This window comes from Trifolium pratense, linkage group LG3 (genome assembly GCF_020283565.1).
Source record: "Trifolium pratense cultivar HEN17-A07 linkage group LG3, ARS_RC_1.1, whole genome shotgun sequence".
NCBI classification, from domain to species: Eukaryota; Viridiplantae; Streptophyta; class Magnoliopsida; order Fabales; family Fabaceae; genus Trifolium; species Trifolium pratense.
The window spans coordinates 10,596,278-10,612,795 of NC_060061.1; the positions used below are offsets into that span (position 1 = coordinate 10,596,278).

The following is a 16,518-nucleotide window of genomic DNA, read 5'->3' on the forward strand; positions in this document are numbered from 1 at the left end:
ATTACTTCCGTTGGTTTAGCAAAACCAAATTCTCTTGCCAAGACTCTCCCTGATTGAATGTGACAATCTCCATCATCCAGGCATAGTAAAACCTGACACCTTTTTCCATTTGCATGTTCTACCCAGCCAAATGGTTGTTTTTGTAGGTTAAACATCCAATGGGTTTTGAATTGTGTACATATTTTAATGTTGTCCTAAATTTCAAGTTGATATAAGGAACAAACTGTATTAGTGTGTTGTATAACTAATACCTAAAATACAATATGTAATTTGATATGAACATTTTAATGAGTTAATACCTTGGTTGGATAAATCACAGTTTGAAAAGTTTTTGTCCTCTGCCTTTCGACCTCAAGTCTTGTCATTCTTTAAACATATACATTATTAGATATTCAAGTCAGTGAATTTTCGAACACATAGCAGGGTTTTCATGGAAATTTATTTGTTTTTTCATACATTTTTAGAATTGAGAATTAAGATAAGTTGTTTTATTTTTCTTTTTTTTTGCAGGATTCATTTCAAGCAAATATAGAAGATGATGATAATGACATTTGTGAAATAGAATCCAAACCCTAGCACTGAAAGTTGGAGAAATTTGAAATCAATGCAACCTAAAAAGAAATATAAACGATGAACAATAAAGAGATGAATCGGAAAATCTAACCTTTTTGAGGAAGAAGCCATAATTGAAGGATGTCGATGAACAGGATGTAGATTGGGACTGTTTTTAATTTTGTCTGGTTCTATGTTGTTGAGGTGGTTGTTGAAAAGTGATGATAGCTTAGTCTCTGATCAAACATTGAAGTAGTGGTCCTGGGAAAATATTCGAACAGTATCATAATTAATGGGCCAATACATTAAGTTTTACAGATTTTGTAGGCCCATTTTTATTAATGTAAACTAATTACATGTGGTCCTGCATTATAATATTGGTTTTTTGAATATATTTTCCTTTCCTCAAAATTATTAAATAATTAAGGATTAGAATAATTCAATATTTATTTAGTAAAAATATTTATGGTATTTAATAACTTGATGTAATAATTGGACGATCAAATACAACATATTATAACAGGGGCCAAAACATAATGGACAACTTAAAAAAAATTAAGCATTTAATTTTAACGAAATTAGATGAATTATCAATACATTAAACATATAGATTGTACTAAGCATCTTAAATTTACAACAACGGTTAAGAGGTTAATACATGTACAATCAAGATTACAAATAACAATGTTGAAAACAACATTTATTCTAAGATAAATACTTAATACTACTCAACAAAAGGATTTATAGAATAATCTTAAATATGTGAACCATGTGACTTTGATTCACAGATGCAAATTTAATGCGGACTCGATCTCCAATCTTGAACTTATTTCTGGTGCAAAAGGTCTTCCACTCGTCTTCAATATAACAGGACGGTAGCTCCAAATAATCGCTTTCAATGTTTGCATCAATTTTTTTTCCCTTTTTTCCGCATAGCACAAGACAGTTAAAATCATTTTTGTCTATGTATTTGGACATATCCGCATTGAAAACCTGATTTTGTAAGTTGATGATATTGATGTTAACAGGCATAGTTATAAAAAGTGAAATAATATTGAATATTATATAATGGACATAAATTAAGTTTGTAAACTTACCAAGAATGATTTGCTTGTAATTGTATGATCAAAATAAAGAGTTTGATCAAGTGTTGTACTTCGACTATGAAAATTTGGAATAATCGAAGTATCAACAATATTTTGACCTTTTTTTATGGTAAAGAGATTTTGACCGTAGTAGGCAATTTCAATCTCAAAATGTTCATCTTCCATACCATAATAGGATCTCAAGCTATTCCAACCTTTGGTTAATAAAGGATGAGAAAAATCTCCGTTGAACATTATTCTGTGATATTTTCTTTGCTCATCTTGTAACTTCCATGTACATTGAAAATCATGGTCGTGGAATTGTTTAAGGAAATTTGGATCTATTTCGGCATAAGGCTATAAAAAAAGAAGGGAACAAATGACTTGTTTTAGTGAAGTTAACAAATTAAGAAGTAATTTTACAATAAATTATGAAATGAAAAATTTCTAACCTCATTTGGTACATGTAAAGTTGTGAAAGATCCAATAACTTGGTTTTGTAGAAGATTGTTTGTTGAGGTCATTCTTTGATCTTTGAAATGAGGAAATGACTTTCAATAATGTTTTAAGGTATTATGATTTATATTGTCAACATTGTTTGATATTTATATTTGGAAAGGGAACATGGAGGCAATTTGTCAAGTGAAATAATATTCACTAATAATATAATATAATAAGCATTGTTGTACTATTTTTACAATGACAAGATATAAAGTAAAATAATATTGTCTTTTACTAATAATGTTCTTATGAAAGAATTTGGAAGTGAATAAAATCTGACACAATGTTGGATATTTATTAGTTGATTTGAATAAGAAATCAAGTACATTAATTCAACTTGTAAAAAAAAAGTGAATATAATAGATATGCAATAATGTATTCATCCGGCTTAAAATTGATACCCTTACTTAGTTGCATATGTCTATAGCACATGATTGTTTTAAACATAGAAGCTCATTCGAAACAAACATTAAATATTCATTACAGACATATTTAGGAGGTCTATATCAAAGATAACATAGTAGATATTCAACATGTCAATTACATAATGATCATATAAAAATTAACATCACTAATATCAGTCAACTTGAAACATCCACAACATAAGACATCCTTATTTGGCCTTGATCAGTTCAATGATCAACTTTGCTGGAGGTTCTTGTATTTTGAACATCAATTTGTCACCTGGTTCAATATTGCTCCTCTTAATGAATCGAGCCCATTCTTTAGAGATATATCTTTCAAATTGGTATCTCTTGGCAGTCATGACTTTGGAAGGAAAAGTTGTCAGAGTTACACCATTCATTTGAATTTCAATCAAAATGTTTGAAAAATTCGGCTTCAATACAATTCTTGAAATTTCATTTGGTATGTGCTGTCAATTATAAGGTAGAGAGACTTATACTCAAACCTTAATTAATTAATAAAGACATAATATAACTTGTATTAAGTATAATAATAGTAAAGAGAAATATATTTACCAGGACTTTAGTTCCATATTTTCTTGCCATTGCTTCAGTCACTACTCTAGTCCATTCAAATCCAAATTCAGTCTTCTTTATTCTAATCCTACCGATGAAAGCTTTGGTAAGAGGCCTGTTTTTTTTCTGGTTTTTGTTTCTTTTCGATGACAACTTTGGCTGGCCGTTAGTCAAGTTCTGTTAATATGGAATATAATTAGGATTTGGATTGGAATAAAAGCATCTTATCAAAAGGAATGCAACAATTATTAAATTATTGTTTACCTGAATTTTCATTTTTTTCTCAGCATCCATCAATCTTATTGATCTCCTCAAATGGGCTTGATCACAAGTTTCATGTATGACATGACCTTCATTAAGTCGCTTCCTTTTTGAAGATAGCATGCCTTCTTTGTTACTCAAGTTCTGTTGAGAATAATAAATGTTACATATATTATACTGGAAAAATAATGAATTTAATGTATTAAATGAAAGATATGATTTCGGTTACAATGTTTGGATGAATTTCAGATGTATGATTGATCTCATCAGTAGGTGGCATATTTGTGTTTATATCCATTGATAGTTCTTCATGATGCACACTCTGTAAATCAGAATGAAATAACCCAAAATTTTCAAATATAAATCTCAATGTATTGTTACATATTAAACAAAGATTTAGTTTACCAGGTTTGGAGGGTTTGCATTAGCAGTATTGGGCTGCTGAATAGTAGTTCCATTAATGTTAATCTCTGGTACAATGTTATCACCTAAAATTCTCATCCAAAGTTTATTTTCTGCAGGGACATAACTCAAGGTAACTCTGGTTGGTCTGACAAAACCAAAACACTCTGAAAGAAATGATGAATCAGTGAGCACCATCCCAGAGTTAGTTTGCTTATAGAAGACTGGAACATTCCTGTAGTTAGGACCTCTAATCCAGCTAAACTTGTGTTTGTCAAAAGATGTTTTCCATTTTTTATAAAACTCATCAGGAATTGAAATGGTTTCCTAAATAGAATGAAAATAATTTTTATGAATATGTATATCAGAAATGAAATTTAAACAATTAAAATCTGAAATAAAATTCAAATTACTATACCAAGGTAGGGTCAATCACAGTGTCAAATTTGTTCCTGTATTTTTCAATATCTGCAGCAGTTGGAACTCTAAAAAAAACCAAAAATTGAAAAAGTATGAAACTCATATATATAAAATTATGATGAAGAAAAATTCTGAAAGTAAAATGATACATGATAGATAAGATAAATATCAATATATCATACATATAGTAAAATAAATTAAGTAATGTGAGTCAATAATAACCTTTTGGAAGAAGATCCATTGTCTGGTAAAATTCTCATCCAAAGTTTATTTTCTTCTGGGACATAGCTAAAACTTACTCTGGTTGTTTTGACAAAACCAAAACACCTTGAAACACTTGATGTATTTGTCAGGATCATCCCAGTTTTAGTTTTTTCATATAAGACTGCAACCTTCTTATAGTTAGGTCCTCGAATCCATCCAAATTGGTGTTTGTCAAAAGTAGTTTTCCATTTGTTATAAAAATCATCAGGAATGGAAATTGTTGCCTAAATATAATGAACATAATTTAAATCAATATGTATAGCAGATATTTAATAAAAAAATGATGAAGATCCAAAACAAATACATAAAACTATACCAAGTTAGGGTCAATCACAGTGTGAAATTTGTGCCTATATTTTTCAATATCTGCAGCAGTTGGAACTCTAAAAAAACACAAAAAATTGAAAACGTATGAAACTCATAGTATATAAAATTATGATGAAGAAAAATTCAGAAAGTAAAATGATACATGATAGATAAGATAAATATCAATATATCATACATATATAGTAAAAAAAATTAAGTAATGTGAGTCAATAATAACCTTTTGGAAGAAGATCTATTGTCTTGTAAAATTCTCATCCAAAGTTTATTTTTTTCTGGGACATAGCTGAAACTTACTCTGGTTGGTTTGACAAAACCAAAATACCTTGAAACACTTGATGTATTTGTCAGTATCATTCCAGTTATAGTTTTTTCATATAAGACTGCAACCATCTTATAGTTAGGTCCTCGAATCCAGCCAAATTGGTGTTTGTCAAAAGTAGTTTTCCATTTGTTATAAAAATCATCAGGAATGGAAATTGTTTCCTAAATATAATGAACATAATTTAAATCAATATGTATAGCAGATATTTAATAAAAAAAATTATGAAATTGCAAAACAAATACATAAAACTATACCAATTTGGGGTCAATGACAGTGTCAAATTTGTTCCTGTATTTTTCAATATCCTCAGGTGTTGGTACTCTGAAAACAATCGAAATTATTTTATCATATGAGATCGATAGTAACATAAAATCCGAAAAACCTAATTAAGTTATTAAATTTAGAAATAATAGTTTAACTCAAAATGTTACAGTCTATATAACTACTTTTGATTCAATATATGAGTTCTTGATTATTATACACATATAGTTACTACCAATTTCTCAAAACCAGGAAGATACATAGATATATGATTATTATTCATTTTAATTGCTAAATTAGAAGAAGTAGGAAAATTGAGTTTTGAGAATTACCTTCTGCTATGTGATGCCATTGATTTTGAATAATTGGTAGTTGATACTTGGATATTGAGTGGTACCTGAATCTTCGAAGAACGTTGAAATGGTTGGCGAAGAAGACGGTATCGATGGTAATGGATTTGGGTATAGTACGGTTTGCACTTTTTGGATATTTAGAAGTTTCTATTTCTTTACAATTGGATAACACAAAAACTGTGTGGTCCTTATTTGTTGGGACCACTAAAAGTAATATATATATATGGTTTAATTTGTTTATTAGTGTTGGGTCATCAATATCAGTTGGACCTACATGTAAGCCCACCTAAAACTATTTTTTTTAAAACCATTGCTAAAAGGAAAGTAACCTTTCTTTGCTGTATTTTCAACTATATGATAAATTAATAATTATTATTATTCTTATTTGTATCTAGATTTTTAAAATATTTGGAGATTTATCATGATTTTAAAAGATACAGAAAATAATGGCAAAAAAAAAAGTTACAAAATATTGATCAATTAAACCATATATCTAATATTTCATGATAAAGTTTGGATGAATTTGGAATTGACATACCATTAGAGGCATTAGTGTTACAAAACATATTTTGAAAAGCATGAAACATATAGATCAAAATACAATTACAAAACATGATGTTAAAAACAAAAACTACAGGTAATTGATATATTCAATAAGTAATTGAATTCAGTTTAGCATGAACACAGTGAATGATGTGTTTGAACCTGAAAAAAGAAAAAATCAGATTACATAATATGAAGCAGCATTGATTATGAAATATAGCAAATTAGCATACCTGTTGCACAAAATGTGATAGTTAGCCAAGATCAAATATTACTGAACACTTCCTTGAAGACAACATTATTTGTAGTTTCTTTAGGAAGATTCTTCTGATCGTGAATCAAGATCTTAATACCTTTTTTGCTTTTAACTCTAGAAACAGCTACATATATCTGACCATGGGAAAAAACATCTCTCGGCAAATAAACACCAACATTATCCAAAGACTGTCCTTGTGACTTGTTAATGGTCATGGCATATGATACGATAATTGGAAATTGTCTTCGTATTAATTTGAAAGGCCATGGGGACTGTGATGGAGACATATCCAATCTTGGAATGTATACTTTATTTCCATGATTCTTGCCACCAATTATTTTTGCCTCAATCACATGGTCAGCTAGTCTGGTTACAATCATTCTTGTACCATTGCATAAACCCTGAGTCTGATCAATATTCCTCATTAACATAATTGGTGATCCAACCTTGAGCTTAATACCGTGACTTGGAAGACCAGAAGTCCGGAGAGAGCTCAAAAACTCAGGAGTAAACAGTTGTGTAATACGATGATCATGAATTTCTGATCTGTCGATATCATTTGCACTCAAGTATTCCTGCTCTTCGCCTGATCATGATTGATTTAAAACATATAAAGTATATTTGAGTAATTAGTTGGTCATTATTTTAATATAAGTTTGGAAATGTAGGCATTTACCTGGCATAATGTTGAGCATGTAATCATTAATTGAATCAACCACTTCAATTGTAGATGCTAAGATTGCTCTACTGAGTAAATATTCATAATCCTTGTAACTCTGCAGGAAATTTGGATAAGTACTATCCACAATGCCTTTGATTGGATCATCAAACTTTGAAATCAAAATATCATTTGGAATTTCAATTTGTGCAATTCCATCATTAGGTTCAGAAATTCTTCCTTCTCCAACTGCTAAGAGCCAATTTGAAAAAGATTCAATTTCATCATTTTCCTCATTATTCGGGCCTTGTCGCAGTCTCATGTTTTTGGTTAGAGTCAAAACCTTTACATGATCCCAAATATAAGATGCATTGATTGAAGCATGGACAATATCAGACCTGCTTCCTCTTGGAATAACTGGAAGTATTTGTCTAAAATCACCTCCAAACACAACAACCTTACCACCAAATATTTTTTTTTCCTCTCCATCTTTAGTCATAAGATCCTGTAGACAACGATCTAAAGATTCAAAACAATACCTGTGAGCCATTGGTGCTTCATCCCAAATTATTAACTTTGTTTGTCTTAGCAATTCAGCAAGATCACTATCATGGTCTATTTTGCAAGTTGAATTGTCTAAAGTTGGAATAGGGATTTTAAATTTTGAATGAGCAGTTTTTCCTCCAGGTAGTAGTAGTGATGCAATTCCACTTGTTACCACAGTAAGTACAATCTCTTGTTTTGACCTCAATGCACTTGCAAGTGTTCTCCAAATGTATGTTTTACCAGTTCCACCATAACCATGTAAAAAGAAAACACCTCCATCTTGTTTGTTCACAGCAGTCATAATTGTTTTAAAATGACTCCTTTGCTCATCTACGTGATAAGAATGATATTACAATGTAAATAAAAATGCAAATAAGTAGGCAAATTTCATAAAGCTAAATGTTATGGCATCATACTAAACCTGTTAGTGAAGCGGATAATTCAGCGAATTCTTGTTTAAGTGTTGGAACATCGTAATTTCTCTCATCGTATATAAGTCTATTCCCCAATTGTTCTAGGACATAACCTTTAGGATAAGGCATTGAACCAAACTCCCTTAATGATCTTCTGTTGCCTTGCAAATACCTCTCAATCTCCAACAGGGTTAAATTTTCTATCTCATCATCAGTCAGTTGCAAGTCTTTACAATGAAAATGTCATTCAAGATGTTAGTGTATAATATATACTAAATGTATTCATGCTATAATTACATTATAAGGATGATATATACCTTGATTATGTGCAATTATCCTTTGTTGATATAGAATTCCATCAGAAAGCCACTGTATTGTTTTCTTGAATACAAAATATGGCCTATTCATGCAACTACACACAAGTAGAATGACAAACAACTTTCTTAAAAAATAACCTGGTCCCCATCCATGAGCTTCTCTGATTGCACTGATGTATTCTTTATCATCTCCAAGAAATCCTTTGGCAAAACATGCATCTCTAAAGGTATGATATTGTATATCACCGACTTTTCGAATATCTTCGAAAGACATTGGTCCTTTGACAACAGTTAACATCATTCGCAAGTAAAACAGTTCTCCTGTGGTGGGAGGAACCCAAATCAATCTTCCAATCTTGAAACCTTTTTTCCTTGGTGTCCAAGATTTCTTTTTTTTGTTGTATGTAAACTTTGTGACAAACTGACCATATGTCAGTTTTCTTGCAGATGGATAGTCTTTATTTGCTTGCAACCATGATGTGAACATAGATTCTGTGACACTTGGTTTTTCCAAAATGTTTTCCATACGGTCAAAATCAGTGAAATATATAGTATTCTCTCCGACCAAATGAAAAAACATTCTCTCAACAGCTGGCTGTCTACCATGAATTTTGTATGAAAAAATCCTCCAACATGCCTCAGATGGTGAAATATATCTGCAATCAACATACTGCTTGATTTCATCAATTTGACTTTGTTCATTAGTAACATTGTTTTGTGTTCGTACCACTGAAGCTGTGATTCGATCATAACCCTTGTGTATGTACTTGAACAAATATTTAATTGATGAAGATTGGTTACACCATTCCATATTGATATGAGCTTGGTATTTGAGCAACAACCTTTTATTATATGGAACAACATATCCATTGTCCAAAGTAATACCATTTTTTTCCACTGTATGACTATTTGAACTTCTTTTGTAAACAGGATATCCATCTTGATCAACTATGGTTTTTTCATTGTATTTTTTAGGAAAGAATTTAGTACATCTCCCATTGACAGTGCATGGTGATTGAAGTCTGGATTGTCCACATGGACCATGGATCATATGTTTTTTGACCAAATTGTAAAGCTCAAAGTCAGTATTAGGGTTTGGTATCTCAGCAGAAATAATTGTGTCAATATCATCAGGTGCAGGATATTTGCTTGATGGATGTAAGAAAATCAATATATGAGCATGTGGCAGACCTCTTTTTTGGAATTCAATTGTATACATATCTGTATAAGTTCATGATAGGTGACATTTATAAGCATGATATAGATTAAGTCATAAATGAAATAATTGAATATTAAAAGAATAACTTACATGCTAAGACTTTCCCTAAGATGTGTCTTTTTGTTAGATCTTTCATAAGCTCGTCAAATTTGATTTTGAAAACCTTTGAAACAATGTCCGGTCGATCTTGAGGTTTCAAATTTTGTTTTGCCAACTCTCTTGTAATTTCAGGCCAGGTAGGATTACATGTGAAAGTTATAAAAATATCTGGAAATCCAACTGCAGATGAAATGGCCATACCATCAAAGTATAATTGATCCATGTATCTTTTACTACCAACAAAAGTAGAAGGCAGAATAACTCTTGTTCCTCTTTTCTGGTTTGGATTATTATTAGTATTTTGAGCTCCTTCTTTCAATTTGTGGTACTTTCCAACTCTGAGTTTTGACTGATTTTTCCTTAACCAATTCAACCGTTCGGTTTCCATCATTGTATATCCATCAACCAAGAATTGTTGGAAAAGTCTTCTTGAACATATCAAAGTTTGTGCTTCTTTTTTCCGCGTTTGGATTCTAAAACAAAGCCAATCTTTGATTGTAAGACGATTCCTTTTGGTAATCTCAGTTTGGTGTCTAAATCTAAATTGAATACCTGTCCTGAACCCATCCTCACCATAAGGAAAAAGTAGTGGATATTGGTAAGCAAGATAAGCTGGATGAAATTCATTTATTCTTTGCAAATGACCACTTCTTTTGTGCATGATTATATCTCTTTCTGCAGCAGAGTCAATATCTCCCACTATGAGAGCAGCTACTTCGGAAACAGTTGGTTTATTGTAAATCCTACCATCTGTAGTCCTCTCAGAAATTAATTTGAACTTTAGCTCTTGGAAAAAATTATTCTGCAATGTATGTCTAGCCATTCTAAATGATCTTGCATGGACATTGTGTTCATCAAGCATAACCTTCAACTTCCTTACTATATTTTCATCAAGTTCTTTGTTATCTCTGAAATAATAATAATTCAACAATATAAATGATAGTGAATATTGAATGCAACACCATCATGATAACTAACATTGAGTAATGTAATTGTTAATTTCAATACCTGAAAATATGCATTCTGTTTTTAATTTCGTTTTCAGTATCATAAATATATAGCTGTGCAAATTTAGGAGGTTGACCCTCGACTGGCAACATGCTCCCAATTCGATGACAAACTTGTCCTTGAATTCTTAATGTTGGTGGACCTCTACCAATTCTTTTTTTGTCATCCAATTTCATTCCAGGAGATGTGAAAGCAAACATTGAATTATATGTTCTTGTGTGTGCTTGGTAATTTTTGCTGTCTGCATTGTGATAGTTAAACAAAAGATGTTGAAGAAGTTCTGGTGGTTGGTCCAACAATGGCAGTTGAGCTTTACCTCCATGACAACATTGTTGGAATTCAGGTGTAAGGGAATGTCTGCTTTTATTCTTTCTTTCTTGATACCACATTAATGCACCACATTGTTGGCATTCCCATATAGGATCACCTATATCAAAATACCCTGGAAATGCAAAAACACCACTTAAGCAATTAAGCAGTTTATAATTAAAGTGTATTATATTGTTGATGACAATAAAGAATACCAAAATTTGAACCTTGTTGATCATCTTCTTCTATATCTTGCTCATCATCAGATTCTGAATACTCATCACTGCTACACCTGTCTTCTGATCCAGACTCATCAGAAGAAGATTCAATGACATGATTATCAAAAAGGTTGGAAAACTGAGATTTTGTTTTGGTTCCAACTTCAGTTACCCCTAAAGATGTGTCATTTTGATTGAGTGTAGCAGTGAACTTGTTGTAGAGATTAACTCCTCTGGTATGATAATGAGATTTTTTTGCAGGAGGTTGAATAATGTTGTTCAAGTTAGATGGTTGTGTACCACTTGAAGTGCAGCTATGTCTTTTTGAACTTGTATTCATTTGAATTCTTGAAGAAGTTTCCCCTTGCATAGTGTTGGAAGATTGAGGAGTTGGTTGTTTATCTTGTTGAGAGCTTGGCTGGTTCATTTGATCAAAACCATTTAGCCGCATGTCACCAAAAGCAGGATTTGGTTCATTTGAAGCTATTTGCCTAAGAGTAGCATTCCAGTTTCTTATGAAATTGGCTGAGGCTAAAGGAAAAACAATTTGTGTTGGATTTGTTTCCTTTGGAACATTAAACATAGAATTTTGATCACAAATTGTAGATGTATTTCCATGTGTATGGTTGTTAGTTGCTTTGCTGAGGTTTACATTAGTATCTCTGGTGTTGGTAATATTAGAAAGTGGAGTTAATGTTTGATTGGTAGAATGTTGTGATATCTTGGAAGAACTGATGACAGGTTTTGGTTTCTTTGTGGATTGTTTCTTGTTATCCACAACAGCTTTTCTTTTTTGTCTTGCATTAGTTTGAATCTGTTTAGGGTTTTGAGTGTTGTTCTTCCTTTGATCCATTTGATATAATTAAGTTGCTTTCATGTTTCAATGTTTGTTTGACTATTATAAAACTGACTTATATTTAAGTTTAAGTGTGTTTTGAGAAACGAAAATTTGAAATTTCAAATTGGAAATGGTATTCAAAATTTTAATTTTGGTGGGAAAAAATTAGGTTTTGATTTCACTTGTTGGTTCACGAATTCAAGTTTTAAATTTAAAATGTTTAATAAGTGAAAAAGAAGTATAAACATGACATTGGATGCTATCACTATGATGCTATGTCTACATTGCATCTTGAAGTGGGTGATGTTTATTGAAGTTTACTTGTATAATACACTAAGTTGGTAAGAGCATTAAATGCACATCCCTTTCATTCAACCATATTGATCATATCATGGTGTAAAAGAAGTCAAAACCTATGATGTAGGTTGTCCTTCAAAACTGCTACTCAAAACTTGAGGTACTAAGTTAATAATATAAAATTGGAACCACTTTAATGTGATTATGCAGAAATTGATCTAATCGATGCAAACTTAGTATCACAATAGCTGGATATGGGTAAGAGTGTATTACTTGTAGGAAGAGAAATGAAATAAGAGGAAACCTATTATTAATTTATAATGAAAACCTCTTCATTAAGGAAGCTAAATGATCGAATTGGTAATAATCATGAAAACATGATTCTGCTAAACAATGAAAATAGCATGTTGATTAAGTTGCAGGAAAAGAAGGATTGATATTCATGTATAGATTATGTTGAAACCGGCTGTGCAGAGATTGTGATACTAAGTTTCATTGCAACTACAGCTATAAAGTATGGATGGTTATTATCCAATAGTTCTTCCATTCGATTTAAAGTTAACATCAACAATAAATGGATATAGGTGAGACTTGATGTTTGTGGACAAAGGAACCCAAATCCATTTAAACTACAAATTAATAAATCTTCATTAACCAAATGCAATAACATCCACATTAACCAAACACAATAACAGAAAATCATTATTAAACATATCACTAATAATTATCCTTAAGTAGGGCAAGACTGTTTCATGATTCTAGATTAAAAGAAATGATTAGAACACACAATGACATACTTAATTAGATGTTGTATTAATGACTAACCCAATCAACATCAACCCTATTACTATTCTCAATATCAAAGAAAGTGAACTTGACAATATCTCCATAGCTGAAACAGTTTTCCCTGCAGAAAGTAGCCCAACTATCCACTTCATAGCTTGTGACTTGGTCTTGATCTACAGACTTAATTATTGGAGATAACATTGGCTCAGCTACCGGTCCTTCAAGCAGCAAAGAATCGTGATAAGAAGTAATGTATTCAGCCAACTCTTGGTTTAGTATCTGAAATGGTAAAAAATGAAAGGAGTTTAAAAATAATCCAGTTGATAAATTTGCAACTTATGCAGGAAATTTCAATAATACTCAACTAATTCTATTGTGCTGTTAGGATCATTAGGAATAGCAACTTCAAAGCTCAATGAATCCTTTGGTTTGGCACTTAGAGAGTGAAATGAGGGTAATCCATAGGTTGAAGAATCCCTAGTTGGATTAAGCACCAAATGAAATATGCTGTCACCATAATACTCTAAACCAATAAGATGATAATGGAACTGGAAATCCAAATGTTCACGAATCTCTGCCCATCCAGTTGTTAGTTTAGGTTGATTTACATCGCGATTCCAAGCAACTAAATACATGTAGTTGCAACACAAAAGTTTCCATTGATCATCTAACTCATCAGAGTATTCTTGTGCAAAGCACGGATCAATTTCACCATATGGCTGAACAATATCAGATGCAAAATAACATAAGCATGAGAATTTCAAAATGGAACTTGAAAATAATAGGCATAAAAGTAAACAATGTTACTTGAACTTACAACATTTTTGACATGAACTGTATAAGTAATGGTTTTTTGCATCCTTCTACCAAGAATGGTACTGATATTCTCATAATATGTTGGCATGTTTTCTCTCAGGTGAAGTGTGTAATGAGTGACCATAGAATGTTATGAAAGTGAATTTAAAGAAAAAATTGGCATGTGATAGTCATAAATAAGTTGTTGTAGTTGGTATACTGCCTTTAAATGTTGCAGGTTGAGCAAGCAATTAATATGCAAACTACATAAAGGGAGCAATAACTGATAAAATGATATTATAGTTAATCACTGCATAATGTTTTTAAGTTAAAAGACAAAACATTCTCAAAACATAGGTACCTAAACCATAATATCACACACAACACGTGCAGTGTTGGCATATGACAAAACATCAACAAATTAGATAAGTAGCTACAACCATCAAGTTTTGTTCAGCATAATAGTACTACAAAATACTTAATCTATCCAAAATACATTAAGTTGATTCACTCCTTTTTTGGAACTTTGAGACCCTTTTTGCCTGATGCCTTTCCTCCAACTTTGACCATTTTTGTGGATGATGCCTTTGCTCCTAAGATTTCTTCAAGTTCATCATTCTGGGAAGTAGACATAAGGTCGTTCCCCGACCTCTTTGATGGTGTCTTCATTCCCAATATATCAGGATCAATTTCATCAGAAGCAGACAGAGAAAACTGAAATAATGATTTAAAAAGATTGAATTCAATAACAATGTCAACTATACATAGTCTAACTATAATAAGTTAACAGAAGAACTTCATTGGACGTACAGTTGGGATAACAATATCATCACCATCGGCAACATCTGCATCAGTAGGCTGCAATGAATCATGTAATTGTATTTAAGTATGAATTAATGTTCTTACTAAGATAATAATCAATATTTGAATTTATTGTTTAAGATTTTTACTAACCTCAGCCTCATTTTTCTTTTGGACTACAGATTCAGCAGTGCTATTGTCCTGGAATCACAAATCAACAATTGAATTAAAAGATTGTATCAGTTTATGATACCAATATAATGAACAGCTAAGAATGACATTGTGAATAAATTTGTTACCTCAATACACAATTTAGATTTATCATGTTGTAGTTGTTGTTGTGGACCCTTCAAAATTGCAACATACAAATGAGAGTTGCTTAAGTTAATATGTTTGAAAAATATATATAATATTAGATGGCAACATAGTAATAGACTTACATCACCAGGTGAGAACATTGCAGAAATTTCATTGATAAATTCATCTCCTTGGTTGATTTGGATCACTGATCCAGTTTTCCACTTGGGTTGCCACTTAACTTTGACAGCCAATTTTTTCACAGTCATTAGATCAATGTCCTCAGGATAATCAAGAGGATCCATTATTCCATCCTATTAAATTGAATAATATTAAATATAATGGTTATATACGTAGTTGACAAAATCATATAATTGGTGTATAAGTAGATGGCAAAAACAACTGAATAACAAAATCATATATGTATGTAAGTAAAATTTTGACCTGCAACATTTGAGCACGTAGCACAGTAGCACTTTTGCCAATCAATTGCTCACACTCGCGGTCCCAGAAAACAAATGTTGCCTTAACATCTCCATCACCAACCTCAACATCCAACTTGTACCTGTAATATAGTAACTAATGAATTTTGGACCATACAATGTTATTCATGTATAAAGTTTTATACTATACAGGGTGTTCATTAATTGACATACATAAGCTTTACCTCAGAATTTCTGCTTCAGTTTCATGACCATCTCCACATATAAAAGGAGGAGCAGCACCAAAACATTGTTTAGGGCATCTGAAGCAAGTCATATAGTACCATCCATTCTTTGTAGGCTTAATCTTAATTGTGTTGACAATTGTCACACATTTGGTTTCCTGGCCAATTTAGAGTTACCGAATTGTCAGGCAAAAAATTTAATCTAAACTATTACAAAAACTAAATCATCGTCGGTGTTCCATAAAAATGGAGTACCTGTGGTAGTTGCACCAATTTCTTCAGAGTAATAAGTTCAGCATTGTTCATGAATGTTTGTTGTGGTGTGTACTGCGAACTTCCATATGATTGGCTCATCATTTGCGTTGGAGTTTCAGCAAAGCGATCAACAGTACCATTTTCAATTCCAGCAAGTAAACTATATAATATAACATAGAGCATTTGTAAATAGTTTGTTCAAAATTCTATAAACTTAACCAAAGTAACACATAATTAGATAGACCTTTTCTTGAACTCTACAATTTCTGGAACTTCCTCATTGATGAAAAGCTTTGTGGTGCTCCATGTGTTTGAAATTGTCAATGGCCATTTGCCTACAAACAATATGATTCTATCAATAATGATTCATATTTGTTAAATCTTACAGAAATATAATGTAATACATTGTAGCTTCTTTTTTGATTTTAGCATATTTCATGAAAACAATCATTGGATCACCCTTAGCTT

The 16,518-nt window shown here is 31.5% G+C and overlaps 2 protein-coding genes across 3 annotated transcripts; both read right to left on the minus strand.

Annotated features, from left to right (window-relative positions):
- Nucleotides 1–2,526: 2,526 nt before the first annotated feature.
- Nucleotides 2,527–5,841, minus strand: LOC123914131. Of its 2 annotated transcripts, XM_045965145.1 has the most exons (11): nt 5,708–5,841; nt 5,369–5,435; nt 5,010–5,275; nt 4,782–4,848; nt 4,424–4,689; nt 4,200–4,266; nt 3,785–4,108; nt 3,609–3,701; nt 3,383–3,523; nt 3,119–3,295; nt 2,527–3,012 (listed from the first exon to the last, which is right to left on the minus strand). In XM_045965145.1, exons 1-11 carry the CDS (start codon nt 5,725–5,727, stop codon nt 2,752–2,754), a joined length of 1,749 nt encoding a protein of 582 aa, XP_045821101.1. In that variant the 5' UTR covers nt 5,728–5,841; the 3' UTR covers nt 2,527–2,751. The 2 variants fall into 2 exon arrangements, with proteins under 2 accessions (XP_045821101.1, XP_045821102.1); XM_045965146.1 differs by lacking the exons at nt 4,424–4,689; nt 4,782–4,848.
- Nucleotides 5,842–6,535: 694 nt separating this feature from the next.
- Nucleotides 6,536–12,167, minus strand: LOC123914569. The gene is made up of 7 exons (XM_045965770.1): nt 11,312–12,167; nt 10,788–11,229; nt 9,771–10,687; nt 8,462–9,682; nt 8,153–8,371; nt 7,204–8,061; nt 6,536–7,113 (listed from the first exon to the last, which is right to left on the minus strand). The coding sequence occupies exons 1-7, from the start codon at nt 12,165–12,167 to the stop codon at nt 6,536–6,538; spliced, it is 5,091 nt and encodes a 1,696-aa protein (XP_045821726.1).
- Between the last annotated feature and the right edge of the window lie 4,351 nt (nt 12,168–16,518).